Source organism: Marmota flaviventris, chromosome 1, assembly GCF_047511675.1.
Source record: "Marmota flaviventris isolate mMarFla1 chromosome 1, mMarFla1.hap1, whole genome shotgun sequence".
NCBI lineage: Eukaryota > Metazoa > Chordata > Mammalia > Rodentia > Sciuridae > Marmota > Marmota flaviventris.
The window spans coordinates 189,707,205-189,733,499 of NC_092498.1; the positions used below are offsets into that span (position 1 = coordinate 189,707,205).

Genomic DNA, 26,295 nt, shown 5'->3' on the forward strand with positions numbered 1-26,295 from the left:
TCACCAGAATCTGTTTAAAGAAATAAAAAGATTTTGTTCTGAACGTTCCTTATCTGCCGTTTAGTTTCTGTTTCTCCGAGCCTCCTGATGGATTTGGATTTCCATGGTGTGACCATAGCTACTCACAAAAATTATCTTGTAATTGGTCCTCCACTGATTTCCCATGGTTCTCTAGTGTCTTTCACTCATATCACTCCTTCACTGCTCCAAAACTCCTGTGGTACCAGGTGAAAATTATTCATTGCACTTTAAGAGTGTCTTTTATCCATTATTAGGTATGAATATAAGTATCACAGTGGAGAATTATAAGAAGCGACATATAAGGTATCATATTGACTCCAAAATCAGTAAATAGTATCATAAAATGATAATGAGTACAATTCCTTAAATGCATTTTCAGGGAAAAAATCAACTAATTACAAACACACACAAGAAAGAAAATAGAGATAGAGAGAAATAGCTTTTAAAATTTATTTAGTCTTATTGTAAAATAAATGAACTTTGAAGGGTAGTTGTACAACCTATGAACAAGTAGACATTAAGTGAAAGTCTAATATCAAGAAATATTTATTTGCTACTATTAAACTTTTTGCTATTTATAAAAATAAATTAACAATGCAATAGAAAAGTCTTAACACATAAAATGCCAGAGCATGAACAGATAGTTGAAAGAAGGAAATAGAATGCTAAAAGATGTGGAAAAAATTATAATCAAAGAAACAAAAGATAAGGCCAATTCACACATGCATGTTGGCCTAACACACGCACATACATATCTCATCAAAGAAAATCATCAAAATCATGCACATTATACTGAAGGTATAGGAAACATTTTCATATATAGTTTGTATCATGTAGTAACCTAAATTTGCACAAGAATCAGTAGATAGCGAGGTGCACAGTCAAAACACCTCAGAACATATATCCTGGCTGAACAAATGGTTATAGTTTTGAGAAGCCAGTCTATAGAAATATTCTAAAGTAACAGAGTAGGTTTTATGCCTCACAAATGTTTGATGTAGCTTTTTAAAATAATATCTAGTAAATAACCATTAAATTATAAACCATCCATAAACTCAAAAGGTAATGCCTACATTATAAAAGTTTAAAATAATTAGAAAAAGAGTTAAGTATACAATTAAAGCAAATTGTTGAATATAAATTTGTACTTGTGAAATACAAGATCAACTGTGAAAAATATTTATAAAATAATGCTATAGAGAAATACAAAGCAGGTGTGGCTATTTTAAGAGATAGGATTTGGGTTAATATCTATTTTAATCATTATACTTTCCTGTATTCTCTAGTAATCAACAATGAACATTATTTGCTTCTATTTACTTTTAAATGTTATAAATATATTTTTGGAAAATATCAATGGCGTAATCCAAAAATTAACTTTTTGTTTGTTTTTGTTTTGGAGTGGTAATGATTTTGTGATTGTGATTTTTTTCTTAAAGGTAACTGGTGATTACTACCACTGTTAACAAAGCATTTGGAGAACACTTTAAAAATTATTCTACTTCTTCTAGATTTGGAGATTATAATTAATTCACTAATTTCCTTACCTGTTTTGAAAAACAAAATAACTCCTAACAGGTTTATTTGCATTTGAATCTTTTGATCAGTGTTCGCAGCAGTTGGTCAAAGTGCTTTGTTATGTTCAAGTTCTAATCTGTCTTCACACATGCCATTGACTCCAGAGAGTGATTAATATTATCCTTTTGTGAAAGGAGATGAAAGTGAGAATTTTGTGATAGTCCCAAAGTTATCAAATTTCCAGAAGAATGAAGTTCAGACCTTTAACTTTTAAAATGGAATACAGATCATATGAATAAGAGTTCATACAAGAGCATCTATTAATCATGTTTTGGCAGTTTATTTGAATGCATATAATACCAGGTCCCTTTTATAATGTATCCCCCCAAGGAGAGTTGGGGAAGGATTAAAATTTTCCTTTTTTAGAAGGGGGGCTAAGGCCACAGACTATGTCCCACTTTCCTTTTTAAGATCCCTGGCTAAAGGAATTGTATTGAACCAAAGTCTCTTTTTCATCTTCAAAAAGCAGATATATTTGGTTCCCCATGACCCTACATTTTGCGATGACTGCCATATAATTTAATGAAGCTTTCTCTCAAATCCCACCCCCCCAACCCCTGCCTCCAACGTTAGGACACTTTGGAAAAAAAGAAAGCTACCTGTTTAATAGGTTCTGGTCTTTGTATCTCTGTTCCCACAATTATAACACAAAAAGCTGCTCCACCCAGGTCAGAAAGCACTGTCTGCTCTGCCTCTGATCAGAACTGCAGCTGAATAACTACTCACAAAACTTGGGCTTCAAAATGCATAAGCCTCCACAGAGTCTGAGAATGTGCAAATGTTTCATTTTTCTCTTTTAAATTTTAGTTGTTCCTGTGGTTCTCCAGGACTTTGCTTCATATCATGTTTGGGTGCCCTCCAAATGTAAACTTTTTGTGTCATCCAGGGAGGGTACAAATTTCATATTGATTTTTTAAGGGAGGGATCCAACAGACTGAGGGAGATGACAATGTCCGTGTTGTCCCAGCGGGTCATGCTGGTTTCAAGAACATGTGCAGTGTGAGGGTAATGGGAACCATGGTGTCACCTGTGAACTAGGGTCAGAATGCCTTGAAGGCAAGGGGTGAGGTGACCTTGTGACACACAATGGGCTGTTCCAAGTTTTAAAGCTAAAATTCTATTTTATTTTCTTTTGTACTTCATTGCATTCTTTCTCATGCTCTTTTCATTCAAAGATTCAATCCCAAGACAGGATTATGATACTCCACCAGCTGTTGTGTCAGGTAGGAAAATTCTCATTCCTTTAAAGACTTGATTGGAGGGGAGAGATGGAGGTTGCCTGCTTTTCTCCACAACTCTTGAAAGCAGTGATTCTCAATAGGGGTGGCCACAGGAAATTTGAATGTCAGTTTGGCAGGGGGTATATGTAGTTCGGAAAAGTGTATTTAATATGATAATCCAGCTTTATGCCTGGAAAATGAATATATCGCCTTTTAAATAGAAAGGACACATTGTCTCCAAGGATACACAGAAGATAGAGTCTGTGTTCTATGTATCAGTCAGTCTCAGCATTGGACAAGGTCACCAGAATTTTTGAAAAGGGGGAGAAGGATTTTATATTAAGCCAAAAAAATATTAAAAAGGGCACAGATAAATTAACATAGATTGAGAAGCACTGCTTTAGAGAACAGAATTCTTCTGAAATCAGAAAATCATCCCATTTTGCTTGCTTGGCATCCAGCACAGGGTACTCAATATAACTATTTGTTGAATGAATCAAAAATTTAAATTTATTCCAAAAATTATATTTTGGGTATCATAAGTGAAACCACCAATATTCCATTTATACAATAAAATGGCAGAGGTTCCTTGAAGAACAAGACATCAGGGTCTTGAGGATTTTAATTAGCAATATTTAAGTTGTTTCATAAAATTTAGTGATGCAGCCAGAGTATATATGTATGAAGAAGTTAGTTCTTATTTTGAACTGCACAGATCCTGTGCTTTTGTATTAAGTTTGAGTTTTGGTTTCTTGCAAAGTGGAAAGTGGATACGATGGTTCATTTTTGTTGATTTTTTTTTTTTTAATTTGATGAAATACTGGCAGTTTGAAGAGCTTTGTACTCTATGATCCCTTGACATGTTAGATGGCAAGCACATAAAATTAAAACTAAGAAGGACATTGGAAAGAGCAGGAAACAATGTCCAGAAACAGACTTAAAGAGCCCACAGAGTAGTTGAGTCTGGCATTGGATGGTGGCTTTGAAACAGGGAACATCATGGTTCTGGCCACCCCTCTTGCTTGACCCAGCATCTGAAGGGTAATCTTTTTCTCATGTCTATGTATTGTTTAGTTATGCTCGTGGCCAAATACTCATCTTGGAATTTTAAGTAAGAATGTCCCCATTGAAGAACCACGTGAAGTTATTTGGGTTCTCTTCAAGGTCTATATAAATTGCTATTATTTAAAATATCACATCCTTCCTCAACGTGTATTACCTGCCATATCTTTAATGTGCCTTTTTTTCATTTATGTGACATCATGAATAGACTGTTTCATGTGTCCAGCTTCTACTTGAACATATGGCGTCTTTGTTTAACAACAGGCTTCTATCTGCTCTTGATAATTTATCAATGCAAATAATAATAAAAGACAAAAGACACAATCTGGAGCTCTCCTTCACATAGGTGTCCTGATTTCACTTTCCAGAACACAATAGGAAAAGCAGTCAAAATGTCAGAAATATTTACTAGATACCCATCAAGGGTCAGGCTCTACCCAAATCAATTGAAGCAGAAACCCTGGCTGAAAATCTATGCTCTGAAGTTTCCATCTGGTTCCAAAAACAAAAGTCACTGAAAGTTCTTGAGCAGATAAATGATTGGATAAAAGTAATAGTTTAAGAAACTTGATCTAGCAGTTTTGTGTGTGCTCTAGGAAGAAGAAATAGGATTGCACAGAAGAGCTAGAAAACCAAATATATTTACAAAAAAAAAAAATGTTTCTAAATTTCAAGAAGTACAGTACACAAAAAGGGACCAGTAGATTTTCCATATGAAAAATAGCATTTTGGAAGATTTTATAGTTATTTCTCCCTTGTAAGATTTGATTGCTGGTTTGATGAAAACATACAGACCTTTTTAGTCTATCTTTAAGTAGAAATAGACCTGCCATTCTAATGGGAGAACTTCAGTAACTCTTGAAAAATGGTATATTCTTTACCCAACCACTGACCATATTAGAAAATTGACACAGGCCATGGCATTATAGTATCTCCTTCCCAATTATCTCAACTTGCCAATATTGGACAACTCAAATTGTTAATTCTTTGCCAGTGTAGGAGCCAATCAAATTATTCTAATTTATTGGAGTCAAGATATCTGATTGGATAATCTACAAAGACATAAGCCAACCTAATTTCATTTACTCAATATTTCAACCACTTAATGAACAGTTTATAGGAGCTAGATACTGCACTCAAGTATTGGTGATACTAATAAGAATAGAAAAAGATTCTTGTAAAACATATCAGGATCTAACTTTATGTTACTATTATTTGTGGTGTTAAATGTATAGAGGGAGGAAGAAGAAAAATCTAGAAAGAAGGTTTGAAACTCTCAGGGAAAAAGAAAGTTCTGGGCTTGATTTGGAAGAATGAATAGGAATTCATCACCTGGATAAGAGTGGGAAGGTGTAATGGGCAAACAGGATATGGAAATTCTTATAAATAGGAAAGATTATGAGGTATATGATAATTCATTTGATATTGTTGGTGCAAAATATCACTCTGACATATACAAAAATTACATCAATATAAATATGATTTGGTGTAAGAACCCTTTCTTCTTTGAGTCATGTATCATCTTATTCCTTTACTTATTTATATGGCATTCATTGGAAGAATATTGTGTGGCAATCATTATGCTAGGCACTAGGAATGCAACTTCCTTCTAAAAGCTTAGAAAGTTAGGTAGAAGCAGATTGCTAGTGGCATAAATGCTTCAATATTAACAAAACTTACGATGTTGATGAACACTTAAATAAGATGCCTCAGTCCAGACCTACTTGTGTCATTTACTAGTTGTGGAAATTTGAGAAAACTTAACCTTTCTGTCACTTAGATTACTTATCTGGGGAAGTAACAAAAACTTCATATAGTTATTTTAAACATGGAGTAAAATATACAACCTGCTTAAAATGCATCCTGTATAAAAATGCTACAACTATACTATCATTATTGGCATGAGATATTATGGTGGTACAAAGAAAGAACAAATAACATATGAGGAGATGTCAGAGAAAGGGTCCCAATGGATGAATTCTCTAAATACAAACTTAAGAACACTTAGGAATTAGCTAAATAAAGAGTGTATCTGGGGAGAGTTTCAGATCAAAGGAGGCAGTATGTTCAAAGAGTCATGAGGATAGGGTGTATTGAGTTCAGAGAACTACACATGGTCAAAAAGGGCAAGGATAGGTTCAGAGATATGGGGAGTAGAGTAATGAGCCTGAGAAGTAAATAAGCAGAAACAATATCACAAGATAGGTAGCGTGGATTGTTTCCCAATGGCAACAGGAAGATATTAAAAAGTTGTGAATTGGATGTGATCTTTCTGACTATAAGGTCAAGAATATATTGGAGAAGAGCAAAAATAGAAGAGAAAGAACTGAACTGAAGAATCTATGGAAGGATCATGTTGGCATGTACTTAAGTTGTGTAAAGGACAATAGAAAGATTGGTAAATGTGTGACAGGTTAAGTAGGTAGAATAATAGGACTTGGTAACCAAATGAATATCAGGAGAGAAAGAGAAAGATGATTTAAATTTGGCTTATAATTTCCTCAGTGCCCTGAAGTATCTTTTCCCAGGATTTAAACCACAGAAAGGAGGATCAGGTTTGTGAGGAAAAGAGATAACTTCATTGCTGAACATGCTGAGTCTGAGATGCCTATGATGCAGCCAGGTAGAGATGCTCAATAGATGTTGAATGTATGTGCTTGAACTCAGAGGCCATCTCTTGTGCAGAGGTAGATTTGGGAATTACCACCATGGAATTAAGCCATGTTTGCCCACAGAATGTGCTTGAAGTGAAGTAACCAGAACTTAAAAATAAAGAATGGACAGAAAATGGAGCCCAAAGGAGAAGTTGGATAAGACAACTATACACATAGAAGGGAAACAAGAATATGAAGTTTCAAAAATCAAAATCATGATAGTAATTCAAAAGAGTACTATCCAGTGACATAAGTCCTGAAATTTTGTTATGTACACACAAAAAAAATTTGTTATAGTGGCAAAATTCAATTTTGTCATTGAATTTTGTTATATGGAGATCAATAGTGAATTTGATGGTACAGTTAAGGGTAAAAAGCAACAACATTCAATGTTATGTAAGGAATGGTTGTAACTAGTACAGGAAACAACAAATTGGTTTTGAGGAGGAGAAATGATAAAAAAAAATAGAGAAAAAAACTAATTGATTTATTGATTTTGGTAAAAAAATTTCCCAAATGATACATTTTGTTTGTTTTTATACGAAGTATTAAGTGCCATCATCTTCTGAGAGTGGCTGGGAGATGGCATGGTAAGAATTTAGGATGAACAAAGATTTGGAAAACTGAGGAGTCAGAGGGTCAACAAGCAATAGAAAGTTGAAGGGACCTGGGTTTATTTGAAGCTATAAACCATAGATTATTTTCATACTTATTATGATTTAAACTGGAATGTCCCTCCCCCCACAAAAAACCTCTTGTGTTATGCAGTGCAGCAATATTCAGAAGTGGAAAGATTAGATTTTGTGAACTCTGATCTCATTAGTGGATTAATCCACTTGATGGATTACTAACTTGAATAGACTATTCAATGGTAACTATAGACAGGTGATGTATAGCTGAAGGAAGTAGATTGTTAGAGGTATGGCCTTAAGGACTATATCTATCCCTGTTTCCTTCTTTACTCTCTTTCTGCCTCCTAGATGTCATGAATTGAACAGTATTCTTCTGCAATGCCTTTCTGCCACAATGTTTCTGCCTTAGAGTTGACCATGAAACCAAATAGTTTCACAACCAAAATAACTCTTTGCTCCTCTAAGTCATTCTTGTCAGGTATTTTGGTCACAGCAATGAAAAGCTGACCAAGACAAAACTAATCTTTGAAGATGTTTGATTGTCTTGTTGTGGTGATCATTAGCCAAGAAGAGAGCCTAGTTAACCCATGGTTGAAAATATACTGAGTGGAGTGGGAGAAGGACAATGTGCATTGATGATATTGGCAAGAAAGAAAGAAAGAGGTTAACAGTGGTTTTGAGGAAGAAAGAAGCAGCAGTCCATAAAGAATGAGAGGAAGAAAATAGAAAATATGGAGACTAGAGTTCTCAGTGTGAAGTACAGTGTACTGGGGTACTTGGATTGAAGACTTTGACTAATGCACTGTTTCTTGGCAAAGTTTGGGTCATGGGAACAGGTAGCTAAGTGGACTTAGGGTGACATGACAGAAGTTAAGGAAGTCAAATAAATACAAAAAACTGCTAGATATGTGGGATAATTTTACATATCAGGGTTTTGTTGTGTTTGGTCTTTTATTGTCACTAATAAATTATGCATGACTTCAGGAGTATTTTGCTTAGGAAGAGTATAAGGTAAATATTTAAGCTTCCACAATGAATACACTTAAAAATAATGATAATCTGGGAGGAAAGAGCTAAGACAAGAGTAGTGAGGTTCAAAAGAAAGTTTGGGAAACAGAGCTGGGACTGTCTCCTATGTTTTCAAGCAAAATCAGGAAACTCTTCTTTAAAAAAAAAAAAAAAAAATTCCCCAACAACTAGAACTCCTTAAAAGGTCCCTTATTTTAAGCAAATTTTAGTAGAAAATATGTAAATGAAGGATAAAACATCATTTTTTTACATGGTTGGATTTTATGAGGCACATATGAAAACCACAGATAATTTGTCATCAAATTTTTATCTTAGTAGCCTTGAGCTTAATTTTTTTTGAAGGGCATCAGTATGGAATCAAGCTAAAGATCATGATTCCCGGAGAATAAAAGTAGAACAGAAATCTATCCCTTTTTTCTAAAAGCTTGGAGTTCAGAATTTGAATTTGAGTTTGGAAAAATAAAACAAAAAAAAAAAAGAGAAATGAAAAATAGGGCTAAAAGATGCATTGAAAAGATCTATAGAACTTCTGGAACATATATTTATTTTCTGCTATATCCTTTTGCACACCAGCTAAAATAGGTTGAAGTAATAAATGTTATCAGTATATATCAGTACAATTCAACAATGAGGTTTTACAGAAAAAAAGTTTAGTAAATCAGAACATAGCAGTTGAATAAGAAGCCTTAGGTATCATAGAGCTGTGCATAAGTGTGCCTACCCCAGTGAAGATGGAATTCACTGTTAAAATAATATGCAGTTTGTTTCTATTGCTTTTGCTTGTTAGAAATTTGTGTTGGAAAGCCCCATCAACTTGGAATGGGTGACGCTCAGATAAAGCATTGTTTGAAGCCTGTCTTTATGCTGCCTCTTTGGGTAAGGATTACTTTTTTAAACTATCCCATATCATCAGAGAATAGGGGGCAGTATTTAGGCTACTTCAAAGAGGAAAAACTATATTTTTCAAACCCTAAATAACATTTGTTTTCATGGATAGTATGAGCTAATTACAAATGATTTCCATCTTTAATTAAAAATTAGGTCCATTAGTACCTCTCATTAGCAACACTTAGCCATTAAATTGTATTTACTGTAAAAGACCTGATGCAGAGTTATAAGTGATCCCACAAGCCACCCGTGAAAATCAGTTTCAGTTCTTTCCTCAAATGCTGTACACTTATTTTGATTACAAAGTTGCATATCTTTAAATATCTTAATTAATTGAATTTTTTGTTTTTAATAAGTTCTAATAAAGAAAACTTGCTCTATTTCTTCATTCATTCAACTTATATTTACAGACCTTCTACAGAGCCACAAGGAGCCAAGGCAAAGGGGGTATAGAATGCATTCCGTGCCCTCAAAGAATAAAGTCTCTAACAGAACAGGGTTATAAAGAACTGTCACATAACACAGCATGTGACAGATATCAGAACAGTCCTCTGCAGAGCTGGACTTTGTACGTGGGATTTGTACAAGTATCTGACACATAGGAATGTGCATGCTGAGTTATTATGTTCCCGCTGGTGCATTTATAAGGTTCACTAAATTACAAAAATGGAGACTTTTTTAAAAAAGACTTTTCCTGTGGAACAATAATTTTTATTGATCTATTCAAGTAACTTATTCCCAAAGGAAGCTTAGGCAAATGGACTCTTCAGATATATAAACATCATTTTTATTTAGGCCAGTCCCTGCACTCATCTCCTGCTCCCAGGGGGAAGGATAGGGGAGAGAAAAATTTAATCTTCATTTCATAATCCAGCAAGCTTTTTCTATAAAGGTCTAGGTAATAAATATTTGGGATTTTGCAAGTCATATGGTCTATGTCACAACTTTTTGACTTTGTCATTGTAGCATAAAAAACTATACAAAGAATGAGCATGGATATGTTCCATACAGGTTTTATTTGTAAAAATAAGAAGAAAACTGCATTTGGACTTTGGGCTATAGTTTGCATAGCCCTCTCCTGATCACTGTATGTTCATAAGTATCCCAAAATTTAAGTACTATCACTAACATTCTTTATAAGACATTTGAAGTGCCTTTCATTAAAATTAGCATTTTTCATTTTATAAAGGCCAAGGCAATGTCAGAAGTTAGAGGTGGCGAAGATTGAGAGGGAGGTGGAGAGAGACATTTCTTAACATTCTAGTTTATATTGTACAATTAACTAGACTACTAATATGTTAAAAACCTCTAAGTACATTTCTATTTTTCAAATTCTCATCATATATTGGCTCTTCTAGGACTTATTTGTATGTACCAGCAAGAGTATACTAACTAGGATAATTAAAAAATATATTCTGTTTAATGTCCTTTTAGAGGGATTTAGAATTTTGTAGGGTTAGAAATTTAGAGAAGAGGTGAGAAATACATCATCCCAAAAGATTTGTTGTCCATGAATATTTTATGTCTTGGTTGCACCACCTGGGGTGGTTTTGTTGTTGCTATTGATGTTGGTTGGTGTCCACCAAAGTTGCTTTTGATGTACCACGTGTGTGTGTGGGGGGGTGGGGGCTGGGGATTGAATTCATAGCCTTGTGCATGCAAGGTAAGCACTCTACCAACTGAGCTATATCCCCAGCCCCACTGTACGACTTTAGGCTATTCCATTTCCCCTGGGTAGCTGCTTCTCTGAGCTCCATTTTATGCTTTGCACTCTGAAGGTGGAAGAAAGCTTTCCTAGTCTTATCTGTAAACCAACACTATATAGAGCAAGCATAGGGGTGCTGGAGATATGACTACCCCCTGTGTCAAGGTGCCGTTTGTGGATGCAGCACACATATCCCATGGAGAGCAGCATCCCCAAATGCTGTCCTTGCAGTAGAATTCTACAGTGAGTGGTAGCAGCAGCCATAGGGCACACCATAGCAGCAGCACATAGTGTCACTTAGTACCTTCATCATCTGCAGAAGGGCAAAGCCTACATGACAGCAACAGAGGAGGAGAGCACTTTCAGGCAACAATAGATTTTGAAGTAAGCTAATTGCATGCGCACAAGTCGGCACATCTGGTATTGAAAGCACATGGCTCCCTTTTTAATCAACAGCACAAAGTGGGCACTTGAGGCTCCTATTAGAGAATCCAAGCATGAATTGACTGTGAGTCGGCACTTGCCGGAGGCATGCTTGAGACATCTGAGGCTGGAGAGATGCTGCCTAACAGACGTGTTAACATTTCTCTAGACTCTATGTTAAATTAGTCTATCAGAAAGCAAAATGCCAGAACCATATGATTGTACGTCCCTGTTGAAATGCTTTCTCTGATTCAAAATTTAATGCTTTAACCTCTTCTTTCTCAGAGGAGTGATGCATGACACAAACATTTAAGAAATCTTGCTAGTTGTCTTGAGGTGACCAGTGGATATAATTGTCCCATATTTAGCCCAATGTTCCTTAACGTCAATAAGTAAATGATGAATTGCTGCTAAAGTGTAGTGGCTTCACAAGAATCTCTCTCCAGGTGAAAAGGTATGCTTCTTTGGAACTGACAATGTGAAAAAAAGAACTGTATAGTTTTCCTTTTTGGCCTTATTTATCAGGACAATTGGATGTAGATGGGGTACATTGCGTGTTTTCTCAGAATATTGTTCTCAACTGTTCGTTGATTTGCTGTGTTTTTAGTTGTGCTTTGTAACATAGTGCTTAATTTTGTAAGCCCTTCGCAGAATCAGCTTGGAACTACAAAGGCTTTAATTCCCAATAAAAAAATAAATGAAAATATGCCGGTGGGTTAAGGGAAGTTTGTGTGCTATAAAAGTTCAGTGGAAAGACAAAATGAAAGATGATTTTGATTATGTGTTGATCTTATCTAAAAATTTGCCAGCAGGCACTGTTTTTATTCATTCACACACATGCAGCTCTGAATAGGAAACTGTATGGTATAAAAATTAGAAATGGCTGCTAGAGTCAAGAAGGTACATAGGACTCCTGTTCCCACTATTTAATAATTATTTAACAATGAGGGTTCCTTAAGTTTCCTGAAGTGTGCTTTTTTCCTTTCCTATGATATAGATGGTAATGCATTAGCTCTTCCTTATTTGTATAAGACAATAACATGAGGATCATTTGAAATGGTATCCCAAGCACCTAGGCAGTAACGTGACTTCTAATAAGTATAAAACAAGAGAGCTTTCCTTTATCCTCATTCAGGGAAGAGTGTTAGGACTTTTTTGAAGTGTTGACAACTTCACATTTGCTTTGATAGGTCAAAGGTTAAGTAGTATAAAATCGTTTGTAAACCCAATATCTAAAATTAGGAGGAAAAAAATCATTGCATATCCTCCTTATTGACTGAATTTTATATTATTAGCTAAATTAATGTAATAAACTATAAATATTTTATAACAACATGAAAAATACTATTCATACTGCACAGTGAAAAAGACAACATAAATGAAAAATAATTTGATTTTGAGTCCTAAAACACATACATAGAAAGAATCTAGAAGGGAGCACAAAAAATAATTGTTATAGGTGCTTTTAATTTGCTTTCTAAACTTTTTGTAAGTTGCTTTGCAGCTTACAAAATTTAATATAATTTTTATAGCAGTCATTGAATAACATAATTCTAGGGAGGCATTATGTATCAGGAATGCATGATTGTATTAATATGAAGATTAAAATAAAGGTATTAATGATGATTGTGATGGTTATGTTGGTGACAGAGACAGTAACGGTGACCTCTAAAATTCGCCCACTTCCACTTATCCTATCTCAACTCTGTGGCATTTGAGGCAGAATTTTTAAAAGATTATATCTCTTTATAGGTGTGGCTTAGAGTTTTCGAATGAATTGTAGTCTAAAGTCATTGCTAAAGTTTTATGTGAATTCTCTACCCACCTATAGAGGGTCAGCATCTCTACCACTTGACTGCTACTTTTAGTATTTTTGATATCAAAATCAAATTTCAAATGATGTCTTCTGTTCTTTGCATATAGCACGTGAAAACACCTAAAGTCTTCCCAGTTTATGCAGCATGAGACTTGTAGTCCCTGTGTTTATGGAATTGATATAACAAATTTGAAACTGGAATTATATATACTATATTTTAAAACATATCGATATTGTCTAACTTCTACAAGTTATACATATATGCCCTTATTATTTAAAGTTTTTCTAGCTTTATGCTTAAAATAAAATCTTCTGTAGTTGGAAGCAACTTGTTTTCACAAGCTCTGTATCACAAAATAGTTCTACCTAGCAAAATCAAGCAGAGAACATTTTGAAGTCCATTGATCACCCAAAACATTGCTATTCTTTCTTCTTTCTATGATGAACTTTCATTCATTTAGACAAGGTGGAATACATCATACCTTTTTTAACAAGCCAGTTCTGTTTCACTTGTCTCTACCATGCACTATAATTTTCCTTCAATTAAATATCAATGGAAAAGTCATTGTCTAACTGACCTTGATACTGTGTACCAAAACTATGATCACTTCACATCAAGTTTCCTTACAAATGGAAATAGGAACATTGAAAAGGTTTTAAACCCAGGCTGTCCTTTGATTTACATGAAATAAACATATTACAGTTGGCAACAAAACCATGTAGTTTCAGAGTGATGGGTTGCAGGCCCCTCTGGGGCACACATAAATTTACTTTAGGTGCCTGCTCTGAGTCCAGTGGTATGCCCCAGAGACTCAGATCTGGGAAAGCACTGGACTTCAGATTCAGGAAACATGAATTTTATTCCTAAATGAACAGTTACTTGAGCAAATTAAATATGCAGAGTTGGTAACAAATCATTGAGATATTAGAGATACTTGTTCTAGAGGGTTAAAGTTAGAAGCCAGACAATCCCAGAGACCAACTATAGCCTAGAGTGATGTTTAGAAAGTATATCAGGTGACCCTGGTGGGATCTCAGAAGAGGAAGTTTGAAGTGGTTATTGTTGGACTTGAGCTTGTGGTGTGTGGCATTGGGAAGAACTTAAGGAAGTGACAATATATTAGCAATTGGGTGCTTCCAGGAAGTGAACAGTGGATGAATGACCAATTTGTCTTAATAAGTGTTAACTTGTAGATGGAGCAATAAAGCAGGGCTAGAGTTGTCATTGCAAAGAGACTGTGGTCACTGATGTTACACAGTAAAGGGAGATATTCATTTATTTGTCTTCATCTTTGCAGAAAGTGGCTTTTTTTTTATTCACTACACTCACCCAGTGGCCTTGTCTGCTAATTATAGTTAATCTTTGAAAATTGTTTAACTGGGAATATTATGACCTTATAAATAGCTACCAGCTAATTAAAGGTTATTTGAAAAATTTCCATGAATTCTTTCCTTATCTTGAAGATATTTATAATACTGTCAAAAAATATAACAAAACATTGGATGGCACTGATAAAAATGTAAACATAAGCATGAAATAAACTAAAATACCTTTTTATTCTCACGTGCATTGAGCATGTATGGAAGGAAAAGGGAGGAGCAGGGGATTCCAAGGAACATGCTGTGTTCTGGTTGCTGCACCTAGTGCCTTCTGTGGATTAATTGGTAACATTTGATTGACACAATCATGCTATAAGGCAGTTTCTGTGCCCTCTACAAATTGGTTCTTTATAATGTCAGCTGGACCTTCACCCATTATTTATGTTCCTTCAGTTATTTGAGACATTTTGACCCTCTCAAGTTCCAAATATGAGTTTTGTCATTCTTACCCAGCAAATGACTGCCTGCTACCTTATAAGAAGCGAAATACATTTGATCTGATCTTTATATGTATCCCTTTCACTTCAAATGGCTGTTTCTTCAGTCTTCTCTTCCTATCCTCCAGTTCTGTGAGGCCCTGGCTCTCTTTTGGTTAATATTAAACCTTCCTTCTATGATCTTGCTTTCATCTGTCTTAACCTGTTTTGATGGTCATATAGCATTCATTAGCCTCTATGCCACATGTACCCTCTTCAATGTATGCTTATCCACTGGGACTTTTCCTGTGCTTAATAAAATGGGCAGATATTTCTCAGGGTGCTCTTAGCCTACTCTGAATTCCTTCTTTCTCTTCCTCAATGATGTCATCTGCTTCCTCTCCTTTAACCATCACACACATGACCTCCAAGTCATTAATGCTAGCATCCCTCTGTGTTGATCTCCATGCCAGTGTTTCCAATTACTTCCTAGAGGTCCCCCATCTACTGCTATCCCCCTTAGCTGACCCAGTAGTAGTTCAAACTTCATATTCTTAACATCAATCTCATAATATTTTTTTCTAATCCAGCTTCTCCTGCAGACATCCCTAAGGCTCACCCTCTTTAAGTATTACTTCTCTAAGCCAAGATTTTTAAAGCTCAGTGCAGCGTGAGTTTAGGATTGTTATGGTGTTTGGCAGGGCATTGGAGTATAGCTCTTGTTTGTGGGTAAGAACCATGTGATTTAATATTCAGCAAGGCTTGGAGTAGGATGGAAAAATCTCTCACACAGTGGTGAATAATTCTTCCAGTCAAGACTGCTTAAAACCTTAGAAGCATTCTGGAGTACTCTATCACACATGAAATATTTCATTTCCATGGAGATTTTCCTTTCACAATACATTTTGTATCTGTTATATCCATTCCGTCTATTACACTGGTGCTGGCTGGGTCTTTGTACGTTTTCATTTTATTATTGCAACTTTTTCTGATGTCAACACCTGCCCCTTCCCCTTCTTTCTCATCCTTCACTCAAATGCCTCAATAAATTTTTAAAATTAACATTTTTAAAACTCTATGTGCAAGAATATGGTCTTGATATGCCATTGGAATTTAGGTTAGTTGCAACAATTTCTACCATCCAGTTTCTATTCCTGCCAGAAAGTAGAATACAGATTGGATTTCTGAATTAAAAGTCATCTTTTCTAATAGCAAGGCTCAAAGTTGCAACCAGTATGTAATTTTAACTATATATGTTTAGCTTATGGAGAAGGTTCTATGGTGAGTTGAGTATTAAGACTAGGTGATACTATAGAGCTACAGTTCCTAGTGTGATTGCCTTTAGTTTCCAGGTGAAAGCAGACCTAAATTTTTTTCTGGGAAAAATATTGTCCTTCTGCAGCTACTCTCCAAAGATATGTGTGTTTTGGACAGTGTCAGTGGGTTGTCTTAAATTCTTCTTACCTGCTTCCATTTGAGACTTGCTATACAATGCCAATTCCAGCTGATGGTGAAAACATACAGGCCTATATAACTAGAAGCAAAGAAAGCTGCAGCCCAGGTACTTGTTAAGAAGAACAATTCCAAAGTCTCTGCCACTCATACCTTTCAGAACCTTGCCTAAGAGAAATAATACTTTTGAAGTAATATTTGGATAATATGCAGTATATCTACTCTCATTGGATATTTCAACTTATATCCCTAGATTTAGCTGACAAAACTGTTTTACCTTGCCCCTGGCCCCGCCCCCACCCACCAAAGACTAGCTTTTTGTGAAATATGCTTGTCATAATGCCATTTGGTTATGTTTGAAGGACACTGTAATAAATAGTCCTTAGAAACTTGGTTTGCTTTCTTTCAGGCTATTGCTCATTACCCTACACAGTGTCAGCTCCTTCAGACTTGCAGGAGAAACATCTGCTTTGCCTCTATACTGAGAATTATTCTTCTCTGCACCTGGTTTATATTCTTATCTAGTGGATGAGATGACTTGTGTAATTTTTGTGTGATTTTTTGCTAACTACCTCTGATAAATTTGTGTGTGTGTGTGTGTGTGTGTGTGTGGTGCTTTGGATTGAACCCAGAGCCTTGTGCATGGGAGACAAACAGGCTACCAACTGAGCTGTATCCCCAGCTCTCTGATAAAGTTTTAATGACATTTATTTTATTAGTCTACTTGCTCACTTTATCTTACTGCCTTTTTTTTTTGTCTCATGTTTTTCACTTGACACTACCGTATTTTATATACCTTTGGAAGATGCCTTAAATCCTTCTGGGGAACAAGGGGAGCAATAATTAAATAAATGCTGGAAATAGAAACTCCTAGATACGTTATTTTCCCAGTCAGGAACCATAACTTAAATGCTATAAGAATGAAAGATTCCTTAGCCTGCACAGTATGGTCTTCAATCTACTTTTCCAACTGCTTTTCTTCCTGTCACCCTAGTCACAGTTATTTGTAGGATGTGTTTGCTGTGAGCACTTTCTTTTCTGCCTTTGCTCATCCTAACTCTACCTGGAAATTGTTCCCTGCCTCATTTGCAGTTTTTGCTGGTTATGTCTTACCTATCTCCAACTGTCTATCATTTCCACGTATCTCCTTCTGTTTCCACAGCCAGGTATGATGGTCTTCACTATGTAAACTCACAGTCCTTTGTGATCCACCCGATCGTGTAGATACTCATAGGTAACCCACCAACTTTCCCCACACCATCTTTCTATTGTAGATTTCCAGAGGTTTTGAGAGAAAAAGAGAGAGGGAAAAAAATTGTACTATTGCTTGTATCCCTTGAAGTACAAGTTAAAGTTTTTGATATTTATGAATAGGGACACACCCTCATTTAGAGTTCAGTGTTGACTTTTATTCAAAGTGAATGTGGAGGAAAAAAACGTGGAGGCAATACTAGCAGAGTCAGATGCCTAAATTTTCTCCAAAAGAACTAAAATATAGGATTTTCTTTTTCCCCAGAAAGTTATTCTATATAACTGACATCTGTTGGCAGAAGTAGCATGCCATCCATCTAACTGGTCTTGCTGATTCAAGGCATATTCCACCTCAATTCATCCTCTTGACAGCCCCAGAACCATCTTCCTAAAACAAACATGACCTACTTCACATTCTTCTGCAGTCTTCAAAACAGAATCCTCCATCTTGATCCTGTGCTACAGGGCGCCTGATGGTGCTGATGGCTGCTTCTTCAGACTCATTTAGTACTAGTTCTGTATCTAGCCATAATGACTGTCTTCCATTTCCGGCATGAGCCTTGTGGGTTTTTGCATATGTGAAGAATTTGATAAATATGACCAATACTTGTATCCAGAATATTTTGCCCTTTACTCTTTTTTAAAAAAAAAATTAGTTGTAGTTGGACATAATATCTTTATTTTATTTATTTATTTTTATGTAGTGCTGAGGATTGAACCCAGGGCCTTACACATGCTAGGTGAGCATTCTACTGCTGAATCACAACCCCAGCCATATCCTTTACTGTTTAACTTGCTAATGCTGATTGGTTTCATAGTGGTTGTCTCAGGTACTTTTGTCTCCTTAGAATCCTCCTTTATGCTTCTATCTTTTCATTGAGCTGCCACTTTCTCTATTCCTTCAAGTCCCTGGGAGTATCTTTATCATAACATTTAGCACACTGAATCACCATTTACAGTTTACTTACCTATCTTTCAAGATAGTTATATAAACTAATCAAGATAAGACCATAAACTAATCATGTTAGCCTTATTTCTACATTACCCAGTAGCTTCTGGTGTATTGTAGGTGTTTGGTCAATATTCATTGATTACATAGACGATAACTACATATAAGAATACTGATTGCTAGACACGCCCTCAGTATAATCCTGACCTTCACCTCAAGAGATTAAAGGAGTAAGAGGATAAGAGACTCAAGTATGCCCAAGAAGTTTAGAAATTTGAGGGAACAACCAAGTGCAGAGAGCTTATGGAATGGGATAGAAACAAACAAGCAAAACAGAAAGCACAAAAACCTTATGAACAAGAAAATGGTAGCAAATTTAAAATGGACATGGAGAAAATAAAATTATTGGGAAATGAACCTTGCATGATGTAATTTAAAATATTGGTGGAACTTACACAAGGCATTTCAGTATTGCCATTTCTCTGAAAGGTTTCATGTTGTTCATTATTTTCTCTGGATGCCAGAGTCCTCATTTATCTTATTAACATTAGTTCCCTTTCTTCTCCAGTATTACCTTCTAAAAGTAGCTTTAACCCTTTTTATTGCCCAAGTCCCTCACATGAACATTATTGTAAACACACTCTGGCCCAAATGAAATAACATCTATGCCCGATTTTTCTTTGTATTTTGATATTATTATTATCCAGTCTCTTCATGCCCTATGATATGCCTTTTACAGTGTCTCTTCGAGACATACATCCAGGTGCCCCACTAGTGTGGTGAATGATAGCCTGGGCAAGTAATGGCCTTTAGCTCTTTTTCATTAACAAAATGAAAAACATACCATGCCCACTCAGCTAGTGATGCACTATTATATTGAGAGCTTATTGAAGAAAGGCAGCCAACTAGTGACCCTATTGCTGGTTTTTCCTTAAATAGTATTTTCAGCCATGATCAAACAAGGTAGACTTCCATCTCCCAGGAAAATTTGCTTTTTCTCTTTTCTCTCTCCCTCTTTCTTCACATGTTTTGTCCTGATATAACCAGACAGTCCATAAGAAATTTAAGTATTTTCTAAATGACATTGAAAATTCATGCAGATTAACAGTATTCATGGGTATCAAATATCAATAAGTTTTTTGAATGCCTTTCTTTTTTTTTAATTTTTTATTGTTGGTTGTTCAAAACATTACAAATTTCTTGATATATCATATTTCACACTTTGATTCAAGTGGGTTATGAACTCCCATTTTTACCCCATATACAGATTGCAGAATCACATCAGTTACACATCCATTGATTTACATATTGCCATACTAGTGTCTGTTGTATTCTGCTGCCTTTTCTATCCTCTACTATCCCCCCTCCCCTCCCCTCCCCTCCCCTCTTCTCTCTCTACCCCCTCTACTGTCATTCATTTCTCCCCCTTGTATTATTTTTCCCTTTCCCCTCATTTCCTCTTGTATGTACTTTTGTATAACCCTGAGGGTCTCCTTCCATTTCCATGCAATTTCCCTTCTCTCTCCCTTTCCCTCCCACCTCTCATCCCTGTTTAATGTTAATCTTCTTCTCCTGCTCTTCGTCCCTACTCTGTTCTTAGTTACTCTCCTTAAATCAAAGAAGACATTTGGCATTTGTTTTTTAGGGATTGGCTAGCTTCACTTAGCATAATCTGCTCTAATGCCATCCATTTCCCTGCAAATTCTATGATTTTGTCATTTTTTAATGCAGAGTAATACTCCATTGTGTATAAATGCCACATTTTTTTTATCCATTTGTCTATTGAAGGGCATCTAGGTTGGTTCCACAGTCTTGCTATTGTGAATTGTGCTGCTATGAACATCGATGTAGCGGTGTCCCTGTAGCATGCTCTTTTTAGGTCTTTAGGGAATAGACCGAGAAGGGGAATAGCTGGGTCAAATGGTGGCTCCATTCCCAGCTTTCCAAGAAATCTCCATACTGCTTTCAAATTGGCTGCACCAATTTGCAGTCCCACCAGCAATGTACAAGTGTACCCTTTTCCCCACATCCTCGCCAGCACTTGTTGTTGTTTGACTTCATAATGGCTGCCAATCTTACTGGAGTGAGATGGTATCTTAGGGTGGTTTTGATTTGCATTTCTCTGACAGCTAGAGATGGTGAGCATTTTTTCATGTACTTGTTGATTGACTGTATGTCCTCCTCTGAGAAGTGTCTGTTCAGGTCCTTGGCCCATTTGTTGATTGGGTTGTTTGTTTTCTTATTGTCTAATTTTTTGAGTTCTTTGTATACTCTGGATATTAGGGCTCTATCTGAAGTGTGAGGAGTAAAGATTTGTTCCCAGGGTGTAGGCTCCCTATTTACCTCTCTTATTGTTTCTTTTGCTGAGAAAAAAACTTTTTAGTTTGAATAAGTCCCATTTGTTGATTCTAGTTATTAACTTTTGTGCTATGGGTGTCCTATTGAGGAATTTGGAGCCCGACCCCACCTTATGTAGATCGTAGCCAACTTTTTCTTCTATCAGACGGCGTGTCTCTGATTTGATATCAAGCTCCTTGATCCATTTTGAATTCACTTTTGTGCATGGCGAGAGAAAGGGATTCAGTTTCATTTTGTTGCATATGGATTTCCAGTTTTCCCAGCACCATTTGTTGAAGATGCTATCCTTCCTCCATTGCATGCTTTTAGCCCCTTTATCAAATATAAGATAGTTGTAGTTTTGTGGATTGGTTTCTGTGTCCTCTATTCTGTACCATTGGTCCACCCGCCTGTTTTGGTACCAGTACCATGCTGTTTTTGTTACTATTGCTCTGTAGTATAGTTTGAAGTCTGGTATCGCTATACCGCCTGATTCACACTTCCTGCTTAGCATTGTTTTTGCTATTCTGGGTCTTCTATTTTTCCATATGAATTTCATGATTGCTTTCTCTATTTCTACAAGAAATGCTGTTGGGATTTTGATTGGCATTGCATTAAACCTATAGAGAACTTTTGGTAATATCGCCATTTTGATGATGTTAGTTCTGCCTATCCATGAACAGGGTATATTTTTCCATCTTCTAAGATCTTCTTCTATTTATCTCTTTAGGGTTCTGTTGTTTTCATTGTATAAGTCTTTCACCTCTTTTGTTAGGTTGATTCCCAAGTATTTTATTTTTTTTGAAGATATTGTGAATGGAGTGGTTGTCCTCATTTCCATTTCAGAGGATTTGTCGCTGATATACAGGAATGCCTTTGATTTATGCGTGTTGATTTTATATCCTGCCACTTTGCTGAATTGAATGCCTTTCTTTGTGATTGTTTGTGTTTGTGGATTTTAGTTTAGGATTCTTTACTCTCAAAGAGATATTTTTCCTCCTAATTTTTTTATTATAAAACTAGACATAAGATGCCATTCTGAAATTTTAATATTCTTTCAGCACTCATACAAATAAAATCCCTGTTATTTTCCTTCTTTTAGGAAAGTATATTTAATTGTTGTCTTATATTTAATATTTAAGTGTTGAATTTTTTTAAATCCCCTAAACTCAATTGAATTATTTTATCCTTAGCTGTACTTTTAAAGTTTCTATAGGATTAAAATTCACTCTACTTGCATTCATGTTTATCACTCAAGCCATTTAGTAGACTTCATGCTCATTTGAAGAATGAAGTCTTTGTGATATCCAAATGTGTGTCTATGGCCCAGTTCCTAAAATATCCTTCCTTAGGAATCTCACTGGAATGCAATTACTTTACTCCACTGAAGGAAATCACATCAGCTTCAGAGAACTTTATCTAGAATTACCAATTTATTTTTGTGCAAATGGGCATTAAAGCAAGTAATACAACCAATGTGTTATTGTTAAATAAAACCTGGACAGGCAGTTCCATGTCTCTTCTGCCATGGTTTCTGTTTATCACCTCTTCCTCATCATAATCCACTCTTGAGTGACCAGACAGAATGAGAAGACATGAGCATTTTACAGCTCAACTGAAGTTCCTCATCTGGACAGGCATCATGCAGTTCAAGAATGAACATAAACTTTGAAAACATCAGCATTTAAATTCCTGTCTTCCCGGTGTTCTCTGTAAGGCCTCTCTGGAGCTGCCTTCTCATCTATAAACAAAGAAAATAATAATACCCTATAGAGACACTGGGAGAGTTAAGTAAGATATTAAAATAGCCTTACCAAGAGTCCATGTTTTTGACTTAATAATTTTTATTCTCTAAGCCATTGATTCTTAAAATGTGGTCCCAGTATAGAGCTTGTTAGAAGTACACATTTTCAGGTCCCACCCTACACCTAGTGAACCCCAAACTCTTTCTTTAAAAAGCCCTCCAGGTAATCCTAATGCACACTGAGGCTTGAGAATTACTACTCTAAGTTGATCAGCCATTCACAGGCTTGTATGCAAATGAGGAGAGGATAAAATAAGACAATGGGAGAGGATTAAACCATGGTGGAATAAAAGTACTAGACTGTTCATTATGCTATATTACTCGAACTCTTTCCTTCCTTCCTTTATTACATTTTACTATTTTACTTTATGATTTCTTTCCTTTTGCATGGTGTTTTTTAAAGACTAACAGAATTTGACTAAGGTTGGAAATGAGTACAACACTGGGTCCCTTGGAGGTAAATCAATAAATCAGTATTTGAATTTATGAACTATCCTCAAAACTAGTAGTACAAAGTGATCTATTTAGGAACTCCTAGGGGGAAAAAAATGATATCAGAGGAGTTGTTTGAGATTGGGAAATTCTTCCAGCCTTTTTATGTGGGTCCATTAGATAGTTTACTAGTGCCTTGAGTTAGAGTTGTATTTCTAAAGTAGACCAGGGGATTGATTATATATAAATGAAAAGTCACGTCATTCTATAAGCTTCTGCTTCCCTAGCACTTTTTTTTTTTGATCCTCTAGCAATTAGGATGGTAACTAAATTGGCCCTTTTTATTTTCTACTGGTGTCAATAACTGCTAAGAGGATTACACTATATTTGGATATTAAGGGTTTTTCATAACTGGCAGCATCTAATCCTGATTATTCACTGTTTGTATTTATAAAATATATAAAACTAGAAACAAAGCTTTCAACTGAGTCCCCAATTTTACACCTAAGTTGACCTTATTTTTCTACAGATTAGTGATGCATTGCTAATAAGGACAGTTGTATATTTTTTAAAAAATTCCAGTTTTTCTCTCAGTGCCTGCAGAATGAATCCTACATAGAATTGGGAAGAAATTTGATCGTGTAGATTTACTTATCTCCTGTGCCCTTCATAATTGTTTTCAATTTGTGTGTTTGTGGGAGGGCAACATTTTGTTCTATTTCCCATTCTTTTTTTAAAATATATTTTTAATTGTAGGTGCACACAATGCTTTATTTTTATTTATTTTTATGTGGTGCTGAGGATCGAACCCAGTGCCTCACCTGCTCTAGGTATGTACTCTACCACTGAGCTACAACCCCAACCCCCTATTTCCCAATCTTAATGCAAGGTGAAATCCCACAGAATAATGATGAAAATTCAGAGCACTGTTTTAGCCAGCTTTTTCATCACTGTGACCAAAAGGCCTGACAAGAACAATTAGAGGAGGAAAAGTTTATTTAAGGTTCACGGTTTTAGAGATCTCAGTCCATAGGTGACTGGCTCCATTACTCTGGGCCTGAGATGAGGTAGAATGTCATGAAGGTGTGGAGGAAGAAATTGGCTCAGACATGGGACCAAGTAGCACAGAGCTGCACTCATCTGGGACAAAATGCATATCCCAAAGCCATGCCCTCAGTGACCTACATCCACCAGCCACATCCTGTCTCCGATAATCACTGCCCTAAAAGTTAATCCATATCAGTGCATTAATCTACTGATTATATTATACTCTCATAACCTAATTATTTTGCCTCTTAATGTTTTGTATTGTCTTCCACATGAGCTTTTCAGAACACCTTGTATTTAAACCATAACAAGTACTTAACACACATTCTTCACTCCAATTTGATTCATCTTTTGGCCATATAGTTTTCTTTAGGGGACACACTGAGGCATCATTTCCCAAAACATCTCCTAGGGTAGCAGGTCTAAAATTTGTAGCATATTCGACCCATCAGTACAGCATTAATTATTTCAATTTCCAGATCATAATCACAGTCAATTAAATCAGGCTATCTCTGAGTGGAACCCCATAATATTTTGTTAAATCTTTCCAAGTGATTCCGATGTCAAGCCAAATTTGAAACCTACCATTCTAGAGGATTCTATTTACTCTTATGATATATTTGTGTGTGTGTGTGTGTGTGTGTGTGTGTGTGTTTAAACAGTTCTAAAGTTCATTATATTTGCAATTTGTCCTAACAAAGTATAGTTGTCTTAGAAATACTGAGAGAATCACAGTAAACATTTGCATGTTAAAGATTCTGAGTAGTACTGCAGGGAAGAGAACCTGTGAATTCAAAGAATAAGGAGAAAGAAAACAAATGCTTAGTTTGGTTTATTTCATAATCTTTCAAATTCATTTACTCAAAAGTGTAAACTTTGTGGAACAATTATCTAAAATGTATGAAACACTCTTTTCATGGGGTATAATTTGGAAGATACTGATTTTAAAAGGACCCATAGCAAAGTCTTGTTTTGAACTGCTTTCTGAAGACCTAATTTACCTCAATTTTACTACACTCTCTTGGAGCATTTAATATTTGAAATGACTTGGGGAATTCAACATATGGGTTCAGAAATTATGAAATATTTACTGGAAGTAATCTGTTGGATCACAAACACCACTTGAAATTTAGTGTAAGAAAATCAGTCTCCAACTATTAACAGAACAAAAGAGTGAGAGGAATGGTATGTGGAGAAATTCAACATTCAGTGATAATGGAAAGGTGTGGGAAATCCAGTCAGGCAAAAATGCAGTGATATGATTGATAGAAAAAAAATAGCACCAGGGTATGTTGGACCTGGTATTCAGTGGTATGTACAGGGTCAGGGTAACAATTTTCATTAGTTTTGGACAATCTGATATATTCTTCCTATTGCACTCACTCTCTGTTTTATATTTCTTCCCCTTATAATCTTCTAAAATTTTTGTCTCTGAAATTTATACTTCTGGAGCCTATCCAGCCAATTCTGCTCTTAGAGTTTTTCATTTCTTTTATGAAAACTTACCTTTGTTTACCTTTGAATTCTCCTATTTTTTTTTCTTGGAGGCCAATTATATAATGAAATAGAAGATTCTTAATATTTAATATTTTTCTCTTGAAATGGGATTTCGGTGCTGTGATGGATTTTATTTATTTATTTCAGTTGTAGATAGACACAATACTTATATTTTATTTATTTATTTTTATATGGTGCTGAGAATCAAACCCAGTGTCTCACTTTTGCTAGTGAACACTCTACCACTGAGCCACAGCCATAGCCACAGCTGTGATAGATTTTTAGGTGTAAGGTAGATACAAGGTGATGGTGGTTATTCTGCATGAGGGTTTGGAAGAGACCTCTAAAAATTTTGCTTAGAATCTCTTTATTATGAAAAGTTGTTGAGTTACTATAAATAGTGGTGAAAATATTTTATGTATTTAGGTGAACTGAATTTGAATAGACCTTCAAATAGATAATCAAGTATTAGGGTCAGGGAAGGTTCCATTTGCAATTAAGTTTTGTTGACAGGATAAAAGAAAATTAAATGTCTATTGGGTGAGGCTCAGAGGTCTGCATTACCCCTGGACTGCTATATTTTTGGTCAATTCTATCAGCATGGATGATGTGTATTTCTTTTTAACTCATTCTTTCTTTCCTAATTTCCCTTTCCAAATTTATATGACCTTCCCGACCAAAAAGAACAAACTCCAAGTCCAA

The 26,295-nt window shown here is 35.6% G+C and overlaps 1 protein-coding gene across 18 annotated transcripts in view; it reads left to right on the forward strand.

Annotated features, from left to right (window-relative positions):
- Nucleotides 1-26,295, forward strand: part of Rbms3 (RNA binding motif single stranded interacting protein 3) — a 1,055,032-nt gene that overhangs the window by 993,370 nt on the left and 35,367 nt on the right. For 14 of the 18 annotated variants that reach the window (XM_071619646.1, XM_071619615.1, XM_071619639.1 and 11 more), the window contains one exon: nucleotides 2,775-2,822. The exons of the other annotated variants lie outside the window; for them this stretch is intronic. In XM_071619646.1, coding sequence (XP_071475747.1) covers nucleotides 2,775-2,822 — 48 coding nt within the window. The remainder of the gene's footprint in view (nucleotides 1-2,774; nucleotides 2,823-26,295) is intronic. 18 annotated transcript variants of the gene reach the window in all.